This window comes from Oryx dammah, unplaced genomic scaffold (genome assembly GCF_014754425.2).
Source record: "Oryx dammah isolate SB20612 unplaced genomic scaffold, SCBI_Odam_1.1 HiC_scaffold_22, whole genome shotgun sequence".
NCBI lineage: Eukaryota > Metazoa > Chordata > Mammalia > Artiodactyla > Bovidae > Oryx > Oryx dammah.
In genome coordinates this window covers 26,581,444-26,603,499 of record NW_024070206.1, presented here as the reverse complement: position 1 = coordinate 26,603,499, position 22,056 = coordinate 26,581,444, and the positions used below count along the sequence as shown (strand labels likewise).

The 22,056-nt window shown below is 36.6% G+C and overlaps 1 protein-coding gene across 1 annotated transcript in view; it reads left to right on the top strand.

Moving 5' to 3' along the window:
- Positions 1-21,736, top strand: part of USP14 (ubiquitin specific peptidase 14) — a 34,778-nt gene extending 13,042 nt beyond the window's left edge. Inside the window, exons 4-16 of the mRNA XM_040264705.1 lie at positions 2,138-2,242; positions 3,147-3,250; positions 7,515-7,573; positions 8,138-8,268; positions 9,155-9,235; positions 9,603-9,688; positions 10,352-10,466; positions 12,877-12,942; positions 13,091-13,183; positions 14,104-14,232; positions 19,426-19,486; positions 19,827-19,934; positions 20,808-21,736. Coding sequence (XP_040120639.1) covers positions 2,138-2,242; positions 3,147-3,250; positions 7,515-7,573; positions 8,138-8,268; positions 9,155-9,235; positions 9,603-9,688; positions 10,352-10,466; positions 12,877-12,942; positions 13,091-13,183; positions 14,104-14,232; positions 19,426-19,486; positions 19,827-19,934; positions 20,808-20,959 — 1,290 coding nt within the window. The 3' untranslated portion in view covers positions 20,960-21,736. The remainder of the gene's footprint in view (positions 1-2,137; positions 2,243-3,146; positions 3,251-7,514; positions 7,574-8,137; positions 8,269-9,154; positions 9,236-9,602; positions 9,689-10,351; positions 10,467-12,876; positions 12,943-13,090; positions 13,184-14,103; positions 14,233-19,425; positions 19,487-19,826; positions 19,935-20,807) is intronic.
- Positions 21,737-22,056: the final 320 nt, after the last annotated feature.

The following is a 22,056-nucleotide window of genomic DNA, read 5'->3' as shown; positions in this document are numbered from 1 at the left end:
CTTTTTTTTTTACACCAGTTTTGGTAATTTGTGTTTTTTAGGTAATTGGCCTGTTTAGTTTCAGTTGTTGAATTGATGGCATACTATGTTCTTAATAACCTTTAATTCTAGACTCTGTAGTGCTATCGTTTCAACATCCCCACCTACCCTGCTCCGTAGTGGCAAATTGTGATTTCTTGCTCATTGTCTCTGTCACCTAGGGAGAAGCTGTTTAGTTTTATTGATTTCCCCTACTCCTCATAGAGTCAACTTTTGCTTGTTCATTTGTTATTTTATTGATTTTTCCCTCTTTGCTCTATTTCCTCCTTTCACTTTGATTTTAATATATACTTGTGCTAGCTTCTTAAGGTAAAGCTTATTTGATATATTAATTTTAGGCCTTTTTTGTTTTCTGCTTTGCCCATTTTTCTGTTGTATCCATATACACTGATTTTTTTTTTTTAAGTTTGTCAAAATTGTGATTGTCGTAATGGGGAAGTTTTAAGGTTTATGTAGTTAGTGTCATTAGTCCTTTCATCTTTTATGTCATTTCTAGAAAAACCTTCGAAAATGGCAAGATTTTTTAAAAATTAACTTGGATGTTTTATAATTGTTTTATTTTATTTACATTTAAGTCCTCAATTTGTAATTCATTTTGGGCATGGCATGTCATAAGGTAAAGTGCTAGAATATTTTTCTAAATTGTTAATATTCTTAAATTAAACTGTTAATTTAAAAGATATTGTTTTAGTCTTTTTCAGAAATTTCTTAGCTGTTTTCATGGACATGAGTTTATTGCATGAATGAATCATTTTGTAAGGTCTCAGAAAGGGATTTGATTAAATGTATATAATAATTTGGAATCATATCTTTATAGTAATTTTTCCAGTCCAGAAATTTGTTGTGTCCTTCAGCTTATTTAGATGTTTTTTTAATATCCTTATGTAAAGCTTTAGTTTTCTTATTAAAATATTATATATTTCTTATTATGTTTACTCTTAGATTATTTGGTATTCATTCTTTTCAGTTGTATTTTCTAGCTGACTATTGCTAGTATATTCTTCAACTGTTTGGTTTTCCTGAGACAGTTGTCTTTGGAAAAAAATTCTTTAGTGATTGCTTAATACTCCTTTGCTATTATCTTATAGAAAGTATAAGTAAAAATAATAGGTGATAGAATGATTGTCATAGGTACTCATAAGGCTTGAGTTTGTTGACCTTATTTATTTCCTAATTTAATCATCTAGATATTTTTATCTTATTGGTCTTTCTTAAAAAATACATTTTTCTGACTTTTCTCCCCTGTTTTTAAACCTCTCTACCCTCTTTGTCTCAGGTGTTCATGTCTTCCAATTAAGATATTGAGTACGATGTTCACGTTTCAAGATTATGAGTTGAGTTTTAGGGTGACAGTCTTCTTTGTTCTATTGTGTGGAATGTTACATCTGTATTAAATGAGTATTTCCTTAGGTTAATAATATGTAGAATTATAAAATAGGACATTTTGAACTAATTTATATATTTGACTTGATGATTTCCAACAATGGAGATTTTTCTGTTCAGTTGTAAATAATGGTTACAGTTATAGAATAGACTTTCACAGGAATATTACCACTGCTTAGTGTGTTATGGAGAGAAATGATGCCACTAAAGATGAATGATTGAAGAATTCTCTCCTTTCCAGTATTGAAAACATTCTCAGCTTTGTGACAGTGTTTTTGTCCTTAGCTTTATTGAGGTATAAATAAAATATAGTATATAGAGAGTAAAATTCACCTACTTTAGAGTTTCATGGATTTGGTTAACTTTACGCAGTCATGTCATTACTCCTACAGTCAAGATACAGATGTTCCAGCATTTCGCAGGTGACCTTTCGCCTGAAGCAGCACCCTAGCATTTCATGATTTTTAGTGTATTTACAGAGTTGTGTAACCTTCACCACAGTCTGATTTTGGAATATTTCCGTCACCCCAGAAAGAAATGTATTCCCATTTCCAGACACTCTTTTCCCATCTTCAGCCCTTGCAACCACTGATCTGTCTAGGTTGACCTTTTCTGGTACACAGAAGCACGTGATGTATGTTTTTCTGTGTCTGACTTATTTTCTTGAACATAAACATGGTCAGCTTTTGAGTTTTCATGATTTTTTTTTTTACAGGGAATGACTGTACTGATGATGGGGTCAGCAGATGCTCTTCCTGAGGAACCCTCAGCTAAAACTGTCTTTGTAGAAGACATGACAGAAGAACAGTTGGCATCTGCTGTAAGACATGCCACGTTTTATATGCCTGATTATTACTTTTTAAGAAGTACAGTTAGTAAGATGACTCAAAAAGTAGTATCTGCGCATTCTGAAGATTTAATCGACATCAGGATGCATGTTATCAGCAGTAAACCAGAGTTTTGTTTTTGAAATTGGCTCGTGGGATCCTTTTCTAATTGAACAATTCATTACAAAGTCATTAATATCTGTAATAAAGGCGTCTGGCAGACAGTGCTGTTAAAGTGTTTACTGTTATTTTCTGGCAAAACAAGCTTAAAGAAGTTACACAGTTTAAATGCTGGGATATTTAAATTCTCAAAACCTTCCATGGTAAAAATACATACAGTTTTATCCTTAATTTAAGAATGTAGTGTTGGTTTAGAAACTGGCTAACAAACACATTCTTGTCAAATATTATTGTTATTATTGTTTCTACTACCCAGCATTTATATGGTACCATTCATTTTTTGGAAGTGTTTCCTTTTTTAAAAAATTTATTTATTTACTTTGGCTGTGCCCTGTCTTTGTTGGGGCATGTGGGATCCAGGTCCCTGGCCAGAGATTGAACCTGGGTGTCCTGCATTGGGTGTGCAGAGTCTTAGCCAATGGACCACATGGGAAGTCTCCTTGAAGTGTTTCAGTATATATTTTGTTACCCTCTTCTAGGGGATAAACCTGCAGAGGAGGCAGGACTGATAAAATTCTTTATTTTCACGACAGGAATTAAAACACAAAATGATTGTCAGCATGATGCAAGTACAACTTTTTTTGTTAGGAAAATAAAAACATTGTTGGTGTGGAATATAAATTGGTGTGAGTCGGTAAACCATTTGCTTCAAAGTGCTTAATGATTTATATATGCTGTGTCATTCTATAAAATTGATTTAATCCTTTTCCTTACCAGATGGAATTACCATGTGGATTGACAAACCTTGGTAATACTTGTTACATGAATGCTACAGTTCAGTGTATTCGTTCTGTGCCTGAACTCAAAGATGCCCTTAAAAGGTAAGACAGAAGAGAGATTGTTTTATGTCTTTTTTGGGTAAAGAAGGTTCACATTTGGATGAATAGTATTCTTTTGCACTTCTCTGTATATTTACTTAGCAGCTTAGTTGTGATATAATTCATTTATCAAAAATTCATCCTGTTCATGTGTTTAATTAGTTGGTCTTTATTATATTCACAACAGTATGCAAGTATTCCACAGTCTAATTTCAGAATACGCCCCCACCTAGAAAAAACCCTCATACTTGCTTGTTATACCTTTCCCAACTCCAGCTCTAGGCAACCGTTAGTATACTTTTTGTCCTACAGATTTGCTGATTCTGGACATTTCATATTAATGGGGTCATACACTATAAGGTCTTTTTGGGACTGGCTTCTTTTACTTAGCATACTGTTTTCTAGGTTTATCCATATTGTAGCATGTAAGGTCTACCCTGGTGGCTCAGATGGTAAAGAATCCGCCTGCAGTGCGGGAGACCTGGGTTCGATCCCTGGGCTGGGAAGATCCCCTGGAGGAGGGCATGGCAGTCCACTCCAGTATTCTTGCCTGGAGAATCCCATGGACAGAGGAGCCTGGTGGGCTGCAGTCTGTAGGGTCTCAGAGTCAGACATGACTGAGTGACGAAGCACGCGTAGCATGTATTAGTCCTTCACTGCTTTTAATGACTGAATAATATTCCACTGTGGATATGCTGTGTTTTGGCTTTCCAGTTGTCAGTTGATAGACGTTTGGATTGTTTCCACGTTTTAGCTGGTATAAGTGATGCTGCAGTGAACATTCAAGCACAGGTTTTTGTGCAGATGAGTTGTTTTCATTTCTCTTGGTTGTGAGCAGTTTGCTTGTTCACATGGCAGCTCTGTCAAACAACATTTGAGAAACTGCCAAACTGTTTTCCAAAGTACCGTTTAACATCCTCTCCAGCAGTGCTCGAGAGCTCCCAGTTTCTTTGCTTCTGTGCTAGTCTTTTTAAACAATATTCAAGTTTATTAAACAAGTTTTTAAAAGCTTTAGGCCGTTGTGTATAGTGCTGCTATAAACATTGGGGTGCATGTATCTTTTTGAATATAGTTTTGTCCAGATATATGCTTAGGAGTGGGATTGCTGGATCATATGGTAGCTCTATTTTTCGTTTTCTAAGGAACCTTCATAAAGTTTTCCACAGTGGCTGCACCTACTTACATTCCCATCAACAATGAGGAGGGTTCCCTTTCTGTACACCATCTCCAGCCTTTGTTATATGAAGACTTTTTAATGATGGCCAGGACTGTTAAGGTGGTACCTCATTGTAGCTTTGATCTGCATCTCTCTAATAATTAGAAAACTTGAGCATCTTTTCATGTGTCATCTATATGTCTCTGTAGAAATGTCTATATAGGTCTTCTGCCCATTTTTGGATTGAGTTGGCTTTTTTTTGCTGTTAAGTTCAGTGAGCTGTTTGTATATTCTGGAAATTGATCCCTTGTCGATTGCGTCATTTGCAAATATTTTCTCCCATTCTTTTCATTTTGTTTATGCCTTTCTTGGCTGTGCAAAACCCGTTTGTTTTTAATAATTGAATTATACAGAAACATGTAGAAATGTATTATCCCAGAATGAACACATCCCTGTAACCAACATGGATCAACAGAATCTTGTTAGCACTCTTTAAATCCCCTCACCAGTCCCTTCCAGTCCACAGCCCCTCCCCTTCTTTCCAAAGTTGTATTCACCTGACCTCATAGAGTAATTTTGCTTTTTTTGAACTCTGAACTCTGTATGAACAGAAACATCATATTATATATTATTTGAGTCTGGTTATGTTTGGCTTTTCCATGTTGTGTGTGTGTGTTCATTTTTGTTCATGCCGTAGACTACACCATTGTATGCATATACTGCTGCTGCTGCTGCTAAGTCGCTTCAGTCGTTCCCGAGTCTGTGCGACCCCATAGACGGCAGCCCACCAGGCTTCCCCTGTCCCTGGGATTCTCCAGGGAAGAACACTGGAGCGGGTTGCCATTTCCTTCTCCAGTGCATGAAAGTGAAAAGTGAAAGGGAAGTCGCTCAGTCGTGTCCGACTCTTAGCGACCTCATGGACTGCAGCCCACCAGGCTCCTCCGTCCATGGGTTTTCCAGGCAAGAGTACTGGAGTGGGGTGCCATCGCCAGGCATATACTACTAAATAGTTATTCTTTTTTCTGTCGATGAACGTTTGAGTTGATCTGATCTATGATTGATTGGTAGCGAATATTTCACAAATGATTAAAATATAGTCAAGACATCCTCTTTTTGTAGGTGATAAAGTATAATAAGCATTAAGTTTATTACATTCAGATTGTCTATATCATTTTTTTATTTATTGACTTGACAAAGATTGGGAAAAGTACTCTATTGGTTCTTTTGTCTGTAAACACTCTCAATATTTTTATCTGTTAAACCTCTCAGTACTTGTGTCCAGTTCCTCTTCTCTAATTAATGGTTTTTCTTTGTAAAGTTCATTATGAATGTTATTTGGCTGATTGGATAGTCTTACCTTAATTAGGAATTATATATTTTCTTGGCATCATATTGACAGTTTTGGGGCGATGGTATTAAATCATCTGTGATCTTCCTATTTCCACTTGTTAAAAAGAGATTGATAATTCATTAATGCACCTTTTGTCATAAATGTCGAATCGTTCCATCCTGTGTATGGCTATGTGAATGCTCGTGTATGCATGCTTAATTGTGTTGGACTTTTTGCGACCTTATGGACTGTAGCCCACCAGGTTCCTCTGTCCATGGAATTTTCCAGGCAAGAATACTGGAGCACATTGACATTTCCTTCTCCGGGGATCTTCCTGACCCAGGGATTGAACCTGCGTCTCTTAAGTCTGCTACATTGGCAGGCAGATCCCGTTACCCTGTAGCTAGATGTAAATTTGTAACAGCAGCCCGTTATGTAATGACATGGTTCAGTGATGATATGGGATGCACTTGCTTTATGAGTACTTGATTTTAACTTCAGAAGTGCCCTTTAAAAGTGCTAAAGTGTCTGACAGGGAAACTGTTATGATTTTTAATTTTTTAATGAACATATGTAATTTAGGGGCCTTCCCTGGTGGCTCAGCAGTAAAAGAATCTGCCTGCTAATGCAGGAGACATGGGTTTGATCCCTGGGTCAGGAAGATCCCCTGGAGAAGGAAATGGCAACCTGCTCCAGTATTCTTGCCTGGAGAATTGAATCCCATGGAAAGAGGAGCCTGGTAGGCTATAGTCCGTGGAGTTGCAAAGAGTTGGACACAACTGAGTAACTAACACTTTCATGGATTATTGTATATTAAAAAATTAAGAATATTTTAGTTGTAGGAGTTTCCAAAAGATCTAAACACGTTAAAAAAAACAAGACTCTTCAATTAAATATAATTTAACATTTTCTGTGACCTCTTTCATTCACTTATATAAGCACAGAGTTTTTGTTTTGTTTTAATTGAAATATAATTTATATCTAGTGAAAGGTATGCATCTTAAGTCTTGGATGTGAGCAATTTTGACAAATTCTGTATGACTCATTTTGTAGTCAAATTAATGGAACATTGTTATCATTCTCAGGTTAGTGTTGTATTGTACCTTTTCCTGGTCAGCTGCTCAGCTCTTCCCCGTGGCCCGGTGTTTAATATTATCTGAATGAAATATTTAAGTAGATATGGTGATTTGAATATTTCCTTGGGTGACCAGTCCTTTGTACTGCTGTAAATTAACTGAGATTCATAAAAATGAATGTAGAAATCAGAAACTCCTCGAATAGAGGAGCCTGACAGACTGCAGTCCACAGGGTCACAGGGAGTGCATGCGCACACACACACCCCCCTCATTTTATAGGTGAGGAAAAGGACTTGGAGTTTATTTTGTGTTTATAAGAAATTAGTGCTGAATGTAGGCGTATTGATTTCCATTTAATGTTTTTGATCCAAAGCTTTTTTCTTCATTTCTCAAATTATATTTTGTTTTCTTTGTAATAATGGACATTAAATATGTACCTTTTTGTTATGCACAGTTTGTAGAAAATATTATAGATAAGACGGGAAAGAATGTAAAGTAGGCTTCATTTACCTAAATTCCGCTTTTTCTTAGCAGTCCTTTTTGCCCATATAATTCTTAAAGGAACCAAGACTGAAAGAGAAGTAAAAATGGTGGGACAGCTCAGGGAAGCTTACAGTTGAGGGTGTCAGTGTCCTAATGAGCCCTTTGAACTTGTTTCTTCCCGTCTGAGTTTCAGAATCTCTCTAACTGTCCTACTGCTCATAGGTATGCAGGCGCCTTGAGAGCTTCAGGAGAGATGGCATCAGCACAGTACATTACTGCAGGTCAGTATCTGTATATTCTACCAAAAGCGTTTACTGAATACTTGCCTTCAAAATCAGAGAAGGCAAGTTAGTTTTAAAAGTGTTCAGGAAGTATGTTTAAGGATTTAAACATATTTCAGACTGCAGTATTCAGGAGTTCAGTACAAGGCAACCAAGTATAGGCTTAAAGGGAGGAGTGTTGGGAGTGCTTACCTGATGTCCTGATAATGGCTCATTTGTAGCAGTTAAGCCTGTTTGATTTCTGGGCAAAAGTTGTGTGTTCTCTACTGAATGAATATACACTGCTTTGTTAGGAAGGGAAAGGCTGTCATTGGATAGCAAGATTTAGTGCACCAGCCAGAAGTTGTTTATAGCTAGTTACTGCATTATGAAGTCTTCTGATGAGTTCTTTAAGATTTAAAAACAATTTTTTTTTCTTATTAGGGATCCAGCAATTGCAAAAGGAATAGATATACTTAAAAATAATAAGCAGTTCTTTATTAATTGAGAATTAATTTACAGTAGCTTTTATTTATATTAACTATGTCACTATTTTACTAAGCAGGTATTTGCTTTGTTTTTAAGCCCTTAGAGATTTGTTTGATTCCATGGATAAAACTTCTTCTAGTATTCCACCAATTATTCTACTGCAATTTTTGCACATGGCTTTTCCACAGTTTGCAGAGAAGGGTGAACAAGGACAGTATCTTCAGCAGGTAATCAGGGCAAGCGTTCTGTGGTTTTCATTTTGTACATGTAAAACTTAGGTGTCCTACACTGACTTACTAAGCTCTGTTTGGAAATACAAATGCCAGTCCCCTCTAGTTCACACCACCATTATCTCTTGCCTGGATAGGTGCAGTAGTCTGGTAACTGACCGTCTTGCTTCTGCCCTCTGTGGTGCTTCTCTACATAGCCCCCAGAGTCCTTTAAAGAATGTAAGATTATGTTGGTCCCCTTGTTTTCTGTCTGGGTCCTAAACAGTCTCCTGCCTGCCTGCCTTTCTGAGCTTGTCATGTACCACTGTTCCCCTTGCAGTTCTCTCCAGATACACTGGCTTCCTTGCTATTAAAAAAAAGAACTCTCTACATATCCTCTTTCTGTAGGGCCTTTGCTATTTTTCCTTTGGCCGTCAGATAGGCATGTGCCTTGCCTCCTCATCTCATTCAGGTCTCATGGCTCAAATGTCAAGGCATCAGACAGGCTTTCCTTGACAGTCCTACTAAAAGAGCACACTCCTCTTTCCCTAATCACTTCCTACTCCCATATTGCTTTTTTTTTTTCTTTTGAATTTGTTGTGTTTTGTTTATTTATGTTCCCCACTAGGACTTTTTTCTACTCTGTTGACTGCCATGTAGTCCTTGTATCTAGGATGGTGTTCAGCATAATGAGTTCACTAAACATCTCTTGAATGAATAAACAAACTATTCTGGAATGCTTCATTGTTTTGAAGGTCATAAAATATTTAATTTGGCTTAATATTTAAAACAAAACAACTTTTTTCCCCTTCCCTAAGGAAACAGTAATTATTTTGGAAGTATTTTGTGAATCAAACACTGTATCCGCCAGGATTACTTAACTGTGTCACTTTTTAAATTACAGGATGCTAATGAGTGTTGGGTACAAATGATGCGAGTATTACAGCAGAAATTGGAAGCTATAGAGGATGATACTGTTAAAGAGGTAATTGAAATATATTTGTGTAGGCTTTGAGTTTCCCTTCCATCCCACCCTGAAAGTCTTGAAGTAAATTCATCTTAATAGACAGACATGTCCTTGAATACTTGAGATAAATGAATCTGTAGTTGGAATTTGACAGCTTGCATTTGATGCTTGAAATCAATGTATTATTCACTGAATTTAATCCGTTGCGCTTACTCAGCATCTGTAATGTTTTGGTAATATTTTTTGATCAGTAGAAAGGTTTTGCAGACAGGGATTACATTAAAAAAAAAATATGCATTACTAAACTGGATTGTGTGGGAGGTGATGTACATTAATATCCATGTGAAGTAAAATTGGAATTTTTATTTCATCTAAATTTTTGCAGACAGATTCTTCATCTGCATCAGCAGTGACACCTTCTAAAAAGAAAAGTTTAATTGATCAGTTCTTTGGAGTTGAATTTGAGACGACGTATCCTTATGAGCCAAGATTCATATAAACTGTAATCATAACTTACTGAATATGAATTGGTATAAATAGTATTGTTGACTGGAGTGGTGGATGGGATACGAAGGGAAATTCTTTAGAGGTTTTTATGGTTAAAAAATATGGAAATTAGGAATTTGAAAAAATACCCATTGGAGTGATCTTGAGGTTTTTAGATAAATGGACTCTTTAAGGACATTCATTATTTTTTCCTAAGAATATCTTCAACAGAATGCCTCATTAATTCACCTCACAGAGAATTAATTTTTAATTGTATGAAATGGGATAAATCAGCAAAATTACATACATGAAATGGAAGCAGTTAATAAACATGAACTTAGGAGAGCAGCATTTTCTAGATCATGGGTAGATAATTACCTTTGAGTTATTAAGACCATTTTAAGACTATATAAATACCAAGTTATTTGCTGAGAGTTTATCCTATTTTACACACTCATTAATCCATATTGTTGGTAAGTGAATGAGCATTTTTAAGTATTGAAATGAATCTCTGCTGGGAGACTGAAATGTTTTAAATACCAGTGAATGATGTTATTAATTTTAAAAGCATTGGGATAACTTATTTTGTTAGAGATTATATAGCAAATTGAATGGCTGTTGGCATATTCCTTAACTTACTTTGCACAGCATGAAGTGTACAGAATCTGAAGAAGAAGAAGTCACTAAAGGAAAGGAAAGTCAGCTTCAGCTTAGCTGTTTCATTAATCAAGAAGTCAAGTATCTTTTTACAGGACTTAAGTTGGTAAGGACAATTACAGTTGATCCACATGGTTTGTGGATTCTTTTATTTGCAAATACACCTACTTGCTAACTTTTATTTGTAACCCCAGTACTCCTGGTTCTTTCATGGTCACCTGTAGACATGCACAAGGTGGCAAAAATTCTGAGATGTGTGAGTCACCCTGTCTCACCTGAGGTTCTCTGCCTTCTAGTTTCAGTGGGAACTAGTATGTGTCTTGCAGTAATTTCACTGCCACATTTCTTGAATTTTTGTGCGTTTGTAGGCGATCTTGCTGTGGATAGTGGCCTTCTGGCATGCTGCTGAAGTGCTTTCTGGTGTCCTAAGTGCAGGAAGGTGTTGATGGCCTTAAGGAGAGAATAACGTTAGATCAGCTTTATTCAGGGTTGAGTTACAGTGTACTTGGCTGTGAGTTCAGTGTTATTGCGTCAACAGTGTGTGTTAAGGTGTCATTACACAGCAGGAAGACTCATAAAACAAGGCTTTATATTGATGGGTTGACAAAAATGTTATTACCAGAGGCTTGATGGAGGCCTCGGGGGCATTGTAATGAGGATATGTTAATACTGGCGAGATAGACGCTGGGATTGGCCCGTGCAGATGAGGGCCTGTAGACATTCTGCCGTTGCACTAGGATTGCAGTTGAGGCCCTAGAATTTAAGTGACTTTATTGGTTTGTGGCAAAGCCAGATCTAAAACTTGGTTCTCTCACTATTCAGTTAGTTCTGTCTCCCCACTGTCATACTAAAGAACCTATTTTAGTGGGCACATTGGTAAAATAGAACAATTTTGCTTGTCTGTCATTTATTTGATAGTTTGGGGGAATATGTACATCTCTCTTTTTTTAAACGTTGGCTGCGCCGTGCAGCTTATGGGATCTTAGTTCTCCCACTAGGAATTGAACTCATGCCCCCTTGACAATGAAAGCTGAGTCCTAAGCACTGGACCACCAGGGAATTCCTCAGTATTCCTAAGTATGTACGTCTTTTGAAGGCTAGGCAGTGAATTGGGGCAAGTTTCATGGCATCAAAATGTTAATTGGAGAGTGTGGGATAGAATGTTTTGACAAGGACTTTCCAGGATATTTTCTTAATAATTTTATAAAACTCAATGAAAGCTATATACCTGGAACATCTTGATGATGGTGGACTGATGATAGTAATATACAGTTAACCTGATCAGTAAGCTCTAGTACATGGGGATGCAAAGAGTTGGACATAACTGAGCACATGTTAAAAATTTTGCAAAGTACCAGATATGCTTTCATGTTTTCATGAGATGTTAACATTAATTGTCTTGGTAATTTTAGATGCTTTGTCATCGTTGGTTTTATCCTTGAGTAATTTTGCTCCACATTTCTTTACCTCTTCATTGCTGAGTAAACTTGGTTAAATGTTAAAAACTGACTCCATAGTGATTCCTTTCGTAATGTGGCTAGTAAGTTTTAAAAATCAAACCTGGAATGATTTTTATGCGAGTATAAGACAATTCTTGCTGCTGTTGCTGCTTAGTCACTCAGTTGTGTCTGACTCTTTGCAACCATATGGACTGTAGCCTGTGAGGCTTCCCTGTCCGTCGGATTTTCCAAGCATATGGCAGCAGGTTGCCAGTTCCTACTCCGGGGGGTCTTCCTGACCTGGGGATCAAACGTGAGTCTCTGGCGTCTCTGCATTGGCAGGTGGATGCCACCTGGGAAGCCCCCAACATGCTTACTGAGCATAGACTATGTACCAAATAGTTCTCCAAGTTTTCTTCATGTATTAACTCGTGTAATTCTGACACCAGCACTGCAGTGAAGTGCTGTCACTGCCAGTACAGATGATGCCCAGAGGGAGACCTGTGTTGCTCAGTGTCACCCAGGCTGTAAGGATGGAAAGGCAGACACTGGTTAGAAGATGCAAGGGCTGAAGGCTTTCCCACATCTGTTAGATTAACAGGTTTTCTGTGTTGTGACTTTTCTCAAATTTAACAATAACTGATTGGTTCTGGAAGGCTTAGCTACATAAAACATAAAGAAAAAGAGTTACTTACATTCTCTTCCTTTTCCTCTAATACAAATATTCTGATGATCCGTAAGTAGAAGAATACCATGAAAGGTTTCCTTATGTTGTATAAAACACAGTAGAAACTCTCAGAATCTGACCATTTGGATCATAAATTAAAAGACTCAAATATGATTTACATTGTGAAGAGTTCATGCAAATAAAGACAAATTATTTTCATGCCTTTTAAGAACTAAACCATATCTAAAAGCCTTTTTACTTTGTCTTCATTCACAGTATTTCTCGGGTATAAATCTGTTGACATACTATATATTATCTATTAAATAGTCCTAATTTTTTAAAGAATTAAAGATATAATTCTGTATTGCAGAAGACATTTTTTTAATGTTTGGTCTTCTGTTCTTTTTTAGCGACTTCAGGAAGAAATCACCAAACAGTCTCCAACATTGCAAAGAAATGCTTTGTACATCAAATCTGTAAGTTTTGGAATCCAATTCCATTTAATCAAAAGGTTGGTTGCTGGTTAATTAATGTTACCCAGACTTTGTTTTTACCAAACTGAGGAATTAGAAACTTGCGTGGCATTTGCATGTTACAGAATTTCTTTCCATTTTCTCTCCTCAGTCAAAGATCAGCCGGTTACCTGCTTACTTAACTATTCAGATGGTTCGATTTTTTTACAAAGAGAAGGAATCTGTGAATGCTAAAGTTCTTAAGGTTAGTAATGATTTACTGTAATAATTTTTGAAGGTAATTCCTTATTTACAATAGATTATTCTTTTAGAACTCACTTCAAAATACTATAGAGAAGTTATTAATATTAGACAAGTGGTTATTAATCAAGAATATATATTGGAATTGTCTATTTTCCCTTTTCTTTTAACACATGCCTGCCTGCCCCTCAGCCCTGTCCAAGCATCTGATTAAGTGGGGCCTCGGGTCTTATGTTTCTCAAGAGTCCCAGGTAATTCTGATGTATGCCCTCCTTTCCCCAGTAGTACCACTAGACCAGATCCTCAGTTGCAGAGATACCGGTCCAGTAGGTTTGGGGACAGGAGTGGGCTAAGCGGCAATATAACACATTGTATTCTATGTGATTCCTTTCTTCCAGGTGAAAGGAAATTGTTAAATTACTGGTGCCCAAAGAATAATCATTTGATGTCACAGCAAGCCTTATGATTTGTCCGTTTCATTAAACTGTAGCTCTGCAGTGTATCCATAGGGTACACTGATCCTTCGGGAATGGGTATATAATTCTAACCTCTTGAGCTGAATTTCATTAATACATGTTCAGATATACTTAGGGTTGTATAAGCAGGTTAAATGTAGTTGAAGAAATCTGCTAGTTTAGTATTTCTGAAATGCTTCATTTGTTTAAAATTTTGGTAGCTCCTCTGCAGTTAGTTTGATGGGTTAAAATATTTACGGAGAAGTTGAAAAGAATTTTTATCTAAAAATTAGGGCCAGATTGAAAATAAGAACTATATTTTCAACTGCATGGGTCTCCACATGATTTTTACAGGTCTTATTTTCAGCTTTATTTGAATATGAAAGCAGTAATGTAAAAGTGTGATAAATATTTTAAATAACTACCTTTTAAATTCTGTTTGCACTTTTTATTTTTGGCTTGTATATAGGATGTGAAATTCCCTCTTATGTTGGATGTGTATGAACTATGTACACCAGAACTTCAAGAGAAAATGGTTTCTTTTCGATCAAAATTCAAGGATCTAGAGGATAAAAAAGTAAATCAGCAGCCAAAGACAGTAGGTTCTTATTGTTCATTTTCTAACCTTAACATGTTTATCTTTACTCTGTGTTCAGTATTCACTTTATATTGTTAATCTGTTAGTAATAATGGGTGAATCTATATTTGGCATATATACAAATCCTACATGTATTGGTAAAGCCCTTAAAGTTTTAGATATATTTTAGCCTAAGGAAAAGGACTCTAGTTATGCTGAATGGGTCCTTTATGATAGAATGAACATAATATTTCCTTTTCCTCTAAAATCTGCAGCTTATATTCTTTTAAAATTTATTTTCTCAAAGCATTTCACATAACATCTTGCCTTGTAAAATTTAGTGTATTTTATTATTTTCTTTGTAAGACATGACATTATCTCAGTTTCTTAAAATGGATTGGTATTACAGAATATTGCTTCCTTTATTGCCCACTGTGACAACTAAAGTTGCACTTTTAATAAGTGCTAATGGTATGCCTGTAACTGTTAAAATTATAACCTTAGCAACTTTATATTTAATAAATTATATTTTTTAAATTCAGAGAAGGCACAGCTGAATTACATGTTTTGAAAAGGAAAAAGATATTTCCTGGTAACTAGGAATAGTTCCAGTGTGATATTAGATACCAAATTTTAAAATAAAATTCTTCTGCAGGTTTTGTGTGTGTATTAAAAGCCATTTTTAAAATTAAACTTTGAGATAATTGTAGAATCACATGCAGTTGTAAGAAATAATAGAGTTCCTCGTTTCTCCTAGTGGTAACATCTCGCAAAACTATATATAATGTCATAACTGGAATATGGACATTGATACGGTCTAGATGCAGTACATTTTTCTTATCACAAAGATCTCTCTTGCTGCCCCTTTGTAGCCAACTCCACTTTCCCGCCACCCCCTTCATTCTTATCAGCAGTGTCTTGCCAATCTATTTTCTTTGAATTCTTGCCAGAATTTGGTAGTGTCACTATTATTTTAGCCATTTGTGTAGGTTTGCAGTGATGCTTGATGTGGCCACAAGGCTGATGATGTTGAGCACGTCTTCATGTGTTTCGTTGGCATCTATGTGCCCTCTTTGATATCTCTTCCTATTTTCTGTGTGTGTATGTGTTAGTTGCTCAGTTGTGTCCAACTCTTTGTGACCCTATGAACTGTAGCCCACTAGGCTCCTCTGTCCATGAATTCTCCAGGCAAGAATTCTGGAGTGGGTTGCCAGTCCCTTCTCCAGGGGAATCTTCCTGACCCAGGGGTTGAACCCAGGTCTCCTGAATTGCAGGCAGATTCTTTACAATCTGAGCCACCAGGAAAGCCCCTTGTTTTTCTACCCACTTGCCATTTGGTCTTTTACTCTTGAATTTTGGGAGTTCTTTATATTCTAATCCTATGTCAGATACATGGTTTCCGAATATTTTCTCCTCGCCTGTAGCTTTGTCTTTTCATCCTATTAACAGGGTCTTTTGAAGAGGAAAATTTTTTAAATTTTGTTATAATTCAGTCTGTTTTTCCTTCAGTTTCTCTTGCTTTTTAGTGTTTTATCTAAGAAGCTATTAGCTTGTCACAGGCTGTGAAAGTTTATGCGTATGTTTTCTTCTAAGGTTTTCCTGGTTCCTCCGGTTAGGCTTTTGAGTCATTCTGGGTTAATTTTTGTATGTGAGATGAGGTATAGGTCCAAATCCTATTGCATGTGAATATTCAGTTGTCCCAGCCCTACTTGTTGAAAAGACTATTCTCTTCCCATTGAAAGGTCTTTGCATCCTTGTAGTGATTCAGTTGACTATAGATGTGCGTGTATTTCTGGACCCTCAGTATTTTTCTGTTGGTATGGCTGTCCTTAGGCCAGTACTGCAGTCTTTTTTTTTTTTTTCAGTTTTGACTGTGCTGTTTGTTGCTCCCTGGACTTTTCTTTAGTTATGGCCAGTGGGAGCTACTCTCCAGTTGTGGTGTAGAGGCTTCTCATTGCAGTGGCTTCTTGCCTTGCAGAGCACATGGGCTCAGTAGTTGCGGCTCAAGGACTCAGTAGTTACACTGAATGGACTTAGTTGCTTAGCGTCATGTGGGATCTTCCAGACCAGAGGTCGAACCCATGTGCTCTGCACTGCCAGGCGAATTCTTCACCACTAAGCCACCAGGGAAGCCCAGTACTACAGTCTTGATTACTGTGGTTTTGTAGTAAGGGTTATAGCAAAGTACGAAACTTCCAACTTTGTTCTTCCAGATTGTTTTGACTTTTCTGAGTCCCTTTTATTTCCATATTTATTTTAGGATGAGCTTGTCCATTTCTTCAAAAACAACTGGAATTTTGATGGAGATTGCATTGAATCTGTAGATCGATTTGGGGAGTATTTCCACTTTAATAGTATTAAGCTTTAGAATCCATGAACTTACTATAGCTTTTATGTAAGTCATTAAGTTTTTCAACAGTCTAATAGTGTACATTTCTTGTACTTTAAATTTATTTGTAGCTATTTTATTATTTTTGATGTCTTTGTAAATGGCATGCTGCTAAGTCACTTCAGTCGTGTCCGACTCTGTGCGACCCCATAGACAGCAGCCCACCAGGCTCCCCCGTCCCTGGGATTCTCCAGGCAAGAACACTGGAGTGGGTTGCCATTTCCTTCTCCAATGCATGAAAGTGAAAAGTGAAAGTGAAGTCGCTCAGTTGTGTCTGACCCTCAGCGACCCCATGGACGGCAGCCTTCCAGGCTCCTCTGTCCATGGGATTTTCCAGTGTAAATGGCATACTTTTTCCAATTTCATTTTTGCATTCACCAATTGATTTTTGTATATTGATCTATAGCCTCTACTTTGTTGAAACAGTTTTATTCACTTTTTTTTGTCTCTTATTTTTTGAGAGATTGTGTATAGAATTGATGTTGTCTCTTAAGTGTTTGGTAGAATTGTCTTGGTCTGATAATCTTAGCGTGGAGAGTTCTTTTTCAGGAGTTAAATTAAAAATTCAGCTTTAGTTACGGGCTATACAAGTAGTTTATATCATATTTGGTTTGTGGAGTTGTTCCATTTCATCTAGCTTGTCAGTTTTACATGTAGTTGTTCCTGTTATTCAGGTGTTTGCAGGGTGTGTAGTGCTATCCTGTTATATTCCTGATAGTGGTAATTTGTGTCTTTTTTTTGTCAGTCTTCCTAGAGGATTGTCATTTTTTTGCTCTTTTCAAAGAACTAGCATATTGTTTCATTTTTTCCTGTTTTTCTGCATCTAATTTGATTGATTTCCACTTTTATTATTTCCTTTCTTCTGCTTGCTTTGGGTTTATTTTCCTTCTCTTTTTCTAGGTCCTTAAGTTGTGGGAGCTTGGATTTTTTATTTCAGACTTCCTGTTTTCAAATATTAGTGGTGTAAATTTCCCTCCTGGCAGTGCTTTCAAATTGTGTCCTAACAAATTGTTTTGTGTCCTAACAAATTGTATTGCATTTCTATTTTCATTATGTTTCTTGTATTTTAAATAAATTTCCCTTGAGACTTCCCTTTGACCTTGGGTCATTTAGAAGTGTCTTGTTTAGTTTACATGTGTTTGGAAAATTTCCTGTTACTTTTTACTGATTCTGATTTGAGTCCATTGTGAGAAAACACATGTGGGTGATTTAAATTCCTTTAAAGTTGTTGGGGTTTGCTTTGTGGCTCAGGATATGATCTGTCTTGGTATCTATTCCCTGGGCACTTGAACATATATTTTACTATTGTTGAGGGAAGTGTTTTGTGATGTTGATTAGATCCAGCTGGTTGATGGTGGTGTTGGATTCTCCTGTAACCTTGCTGTTTTCTGTCTAGTTGTTCCATCAGTTGTTGAGGAGTGGTGAAGTCTTCAAGTAAAATTGTGGGCTTGTATGTTTCACCATTGGGTTCTATTAGCTTTGGCTTTTCATGTTTTCTGTTATTTGGTGTGTACACACTTGGGATGGCTGTCTTCTCGGTGGAATGATTCTTTTATTATGTAGTGCCCCTCTCTGTTCTTGGTAATTCTCTTCGTTCTCAAGTCTGCTTTGTTTGATGTTAATTTTTCCATTTCTACTTTTGTTAGTATTTGCATGATACATCTTTTTCCATTCTTTTAATTTGCCCATATTATTTTTGAAGGTAGTTTCCTATATTTTGCCTTCTGTTCTGCTTTTCATTTCTCTTTTTTCCATACTTGTCAGTTATGTGAATATTTTTTAGAATTCTAATTTGGTTTACATATAATGTTTTTCTAATATATTTACTTGTGTAGCTTTTTTTGTAGTTGCTCTAGGTGTTCAGTAACTATATAAAGGAGTGGTTGACCTAATTTTGCCTTTTTAAGATGCTTTGGCGTCTTGTCACTTTAGCTGTCACTTAAACTGCTGACATTGTCATTATCATTATAGATTTTAAAGAACTTTGTGTCCATATGCCTAAATGAGTTGTTTGCGTTTGTATTACACACTGGAATGGGTTGAGGCAAGGGAGTTCCCACCAAAGATTCTTCTCTAAAGTTGTGAATCTTTTTAATTTAGGTAAATACTTGCTGAATTAAATAGTTCATTTGGACTGAAGTGGCAGGTAGCCATGGCTTAATAGATTTAATATAAGTTGCTGTAATTCTACTTCTGTTTTTGTGAGGCAGCTGTTATCCTCACCTACATGGTTTGATAGTGTGGGCAAAGCAGCAGAATTGACTTTTTTTCCTACCCTAGAACAGTGTTTATCTGGACTCTCTTCACTGATGGGCTCTTGGTTTAGTGGTTTGAAGTTGGTCCTGTAATCAGGATTTGCTGCTCTACCTATGAGATTGTATATTGTTCAGAAGTAGGACTTTGGGGTTTACAGTTGGCTGCTAACTGTTGTTGCTGTCATGCCTGACTCTCCGTGACCCCATGGACTGCAGCGTGCCAGGCTTCCCTGTCCGTCACCATCTCCCAAACCTTGCTCAGACCCATCCATTGAGTTCGTGACGCTGTCTAACTGTCTCATCCTCTGTCATCCTCTTCTCCTTCTGCCTTCAATCTTTCCCAGCATCAATGTCTTTTCTAATGGGTCGGCTCTTCAGATCAGGTGGCCAAAATATTGTTAATTGTAGTTATATCATTTTAGCACTGTGTAAGGGAGATTGTATTTTTCCTTTGTTTTGCCTTGGAGATTTGTATTATAGATAATAAATGTTTGTGGAGATATATACTCAAAAGAATATAAATTTTAATTCCAGTACCATGAAAATTAAAAAAAAGTTTTTTTCCCTCAGGGTGACAAAAACAGTAGTCCCCAAAAAGAAGTTAAATATGAACCCTTTTCTTTTGCTGATGGTAAGTGAAATCTTCATTTCAATTGAGTTTTACTGTGTGTAGGGTTTTTTTTTTTAATTTACTGTCTTGCCACATACCAAGCTTAAAAAAAGTCGTGTTTCTTAAAGTATAATTTACCTTAGTATGAGACAGTAAAAAAAATCACTTTTCAGTGAATATACGTTCTGTAAATGATAGCATACTTATCTTTCATGAAGCTTTAAGTGCACCATAGTCTCTTAACTGGATTTTAGTAATAAGGTAGTATTCTGTAGGCTAAACTTAAGTTGTTCTTCCTTGTTACTTGAGAAAGCACATATCTGTTCATCTCTAGTATTACTGGATTTATGTTTTTCTTTAGACATTGGCTCCAATAATTGCGGATACTATGATTTACAAGCAGTGCTAACACATCAGGGAAGGTCTAGCTCTTCAGGCCATTATGTATCATGGGTGAAAAGGAAACCAGGTAAAGATTGTTTTTTTTTTTTTTAATTGTTGCATACTGTTTTGACAAGTTTAAATTTTTTAGCACATTTATCCTGAAAATTTTTTGATCTCAGAACCTTTTACATTCTTTAATTATTGAGGATTCTGAAGAACTTTTGTTTATAAGAATTGTATCTTTAATATATTTACTAAAATAGAAAACTGAGAAATTCATTTGAGACTGCCATTAATGAAGTCATTACACATTAACATAATTTTTTACAGGTTAGTTGTTTAAAAAATATATTCTTTTTCACCACGCTGGGTCTTTGTTGCTGTTCAGGCGGGCTTCTCGTTACGGTGGCTTCAGACGACAGGCTGTAGAGCACATGGGCATGGGTGCCCCACAGCACGTGGAATCTCCCCTAACTAGGGATCAAACCAGTGCCCCCTGCATTGGCAGGCAGATTCTTAACCACTGGACCACCAGGGAAGTCCAACTAACATTTTAAAAATAACAATCTTTTCCAAAACAGAAAAATATTTAATGGCGTTGATTTACATTTTTGTGAGTTTGTTGGGCTGAACAGGAGGCAGCTGGATTCTCCTGTTTCTGCTTCTGTCTTCTGCTGCTTTATCACACACTGTGTAACCTCTGGAGAATTCCAAAGCACTCTTCAGAGAATGGTGGGGGTGGGGAGGCAGATGCTTTAGAAGTGTTATGAAAATAATTGTAATCTTCATGGAAACCCCGAAAAGATCTTGAACGTGCGTAGTCCCTGGACCACACTTTGAGAACTGTTGGTATGGCAGATGGAATACTACTGTGCCTAAAACTCAATACCTTTTTTGCAATGGAACGCTGAAAAGGTCGTCTATGAGATAAATTTTGTGTTTCTGTCTCACACTTCAGATGAATGGATCAAGTTTGACGACGATAAGGTCAGCATCGTGACACCAGAGGATATCTTACGGCTTTCTGGTGGTGGAGACTGGCACATAGCTTACGTTCTACTCTACGGGCCTCGCAGAGTGGAGATAATGGAAGAGGAAAGTGAACAGTAATCTTCATTTTAGCTATTTATGCTTAGGTGTGAAATAAATGTTATTTGTTGATCATTTCTATAACCCAGAGCTTTGGAAGAAGATGTTTAGGTGGTTTTGGGTGTTTCCCCTCATGTGGAACAAGAGAGGGCAGAAGCAGACCACTTTGTGTTATCGACCTAAGAAATTACAGAAAAGAGAAAATTGCCTTTGGACTGTGCTGCCCTATGTAAAGGTGGCAGGAAGAACTTTTTAAAAAGCTTATTGCTTGGATTATTTTAAAAATTATGAGTTGAAATGCCTTTCAACCATTATTACCTTCTGTGATAAGTTTTCTCCCTGTCTTTTTCAGCCCAAGATTCAGCAATCAGATGTTTATTGCACACCTATTACTCTATTATTTGTTGTTCTTGCATGGTTCAAACCACCAGTGATTCAGTAGCTGCCCATCCTTTGCCTTATCTAACACAAATGTTGCCAGGAAGGTGGAAAGGAAGTAAGTTTGATCTCATTGTGTAACTCAGTGCTGCGTCCCCACCCCCATGGAAACATGGGTACAATCAAGTATTTGTCCAGCCTGACTGTTGCTGGCTTTTCATGACTTTAAAATAAATTGTGATCAAATAATAGTACATTTGATTATACATTTGTTACTGTGTCTCTGATGTACTATGGTTTGTACATTGAACTTTGCTATGGTTTTGTAGTAATGAACTTTAAAATGTTGACAAGCTCCAGTTGCTTATTTTTAGAAAATGAGGATATTTAATAAAAAAAGAAAAAAGAGGGACTAACAGCTTTTGACCTCAAGTCTTTTGTCTCTTGGAGCTTGGCTGAAGTTCAGATATGTTTAATACTATTATAGTTTCTGCAGATGGTTAATTATGCTCTCATGTATCTATTTGAAAATAGTATCTTCTTCACCTGCTAGCCTGTTTAAAAAGAAACACAAAGTTGTGAAAGTAACAAGTTCTTTGGATAATGAATGCAACCATGTTTATCAGATCTGTTCTTTGGCTCAGTTGGGTGTTTGTTTCTACTCTGTCAACTCCCAACTTCATGTCTATCTCAAAATTTAATACCAGTGATTTTTAGTAGAAATATCAAGAATATGAGAT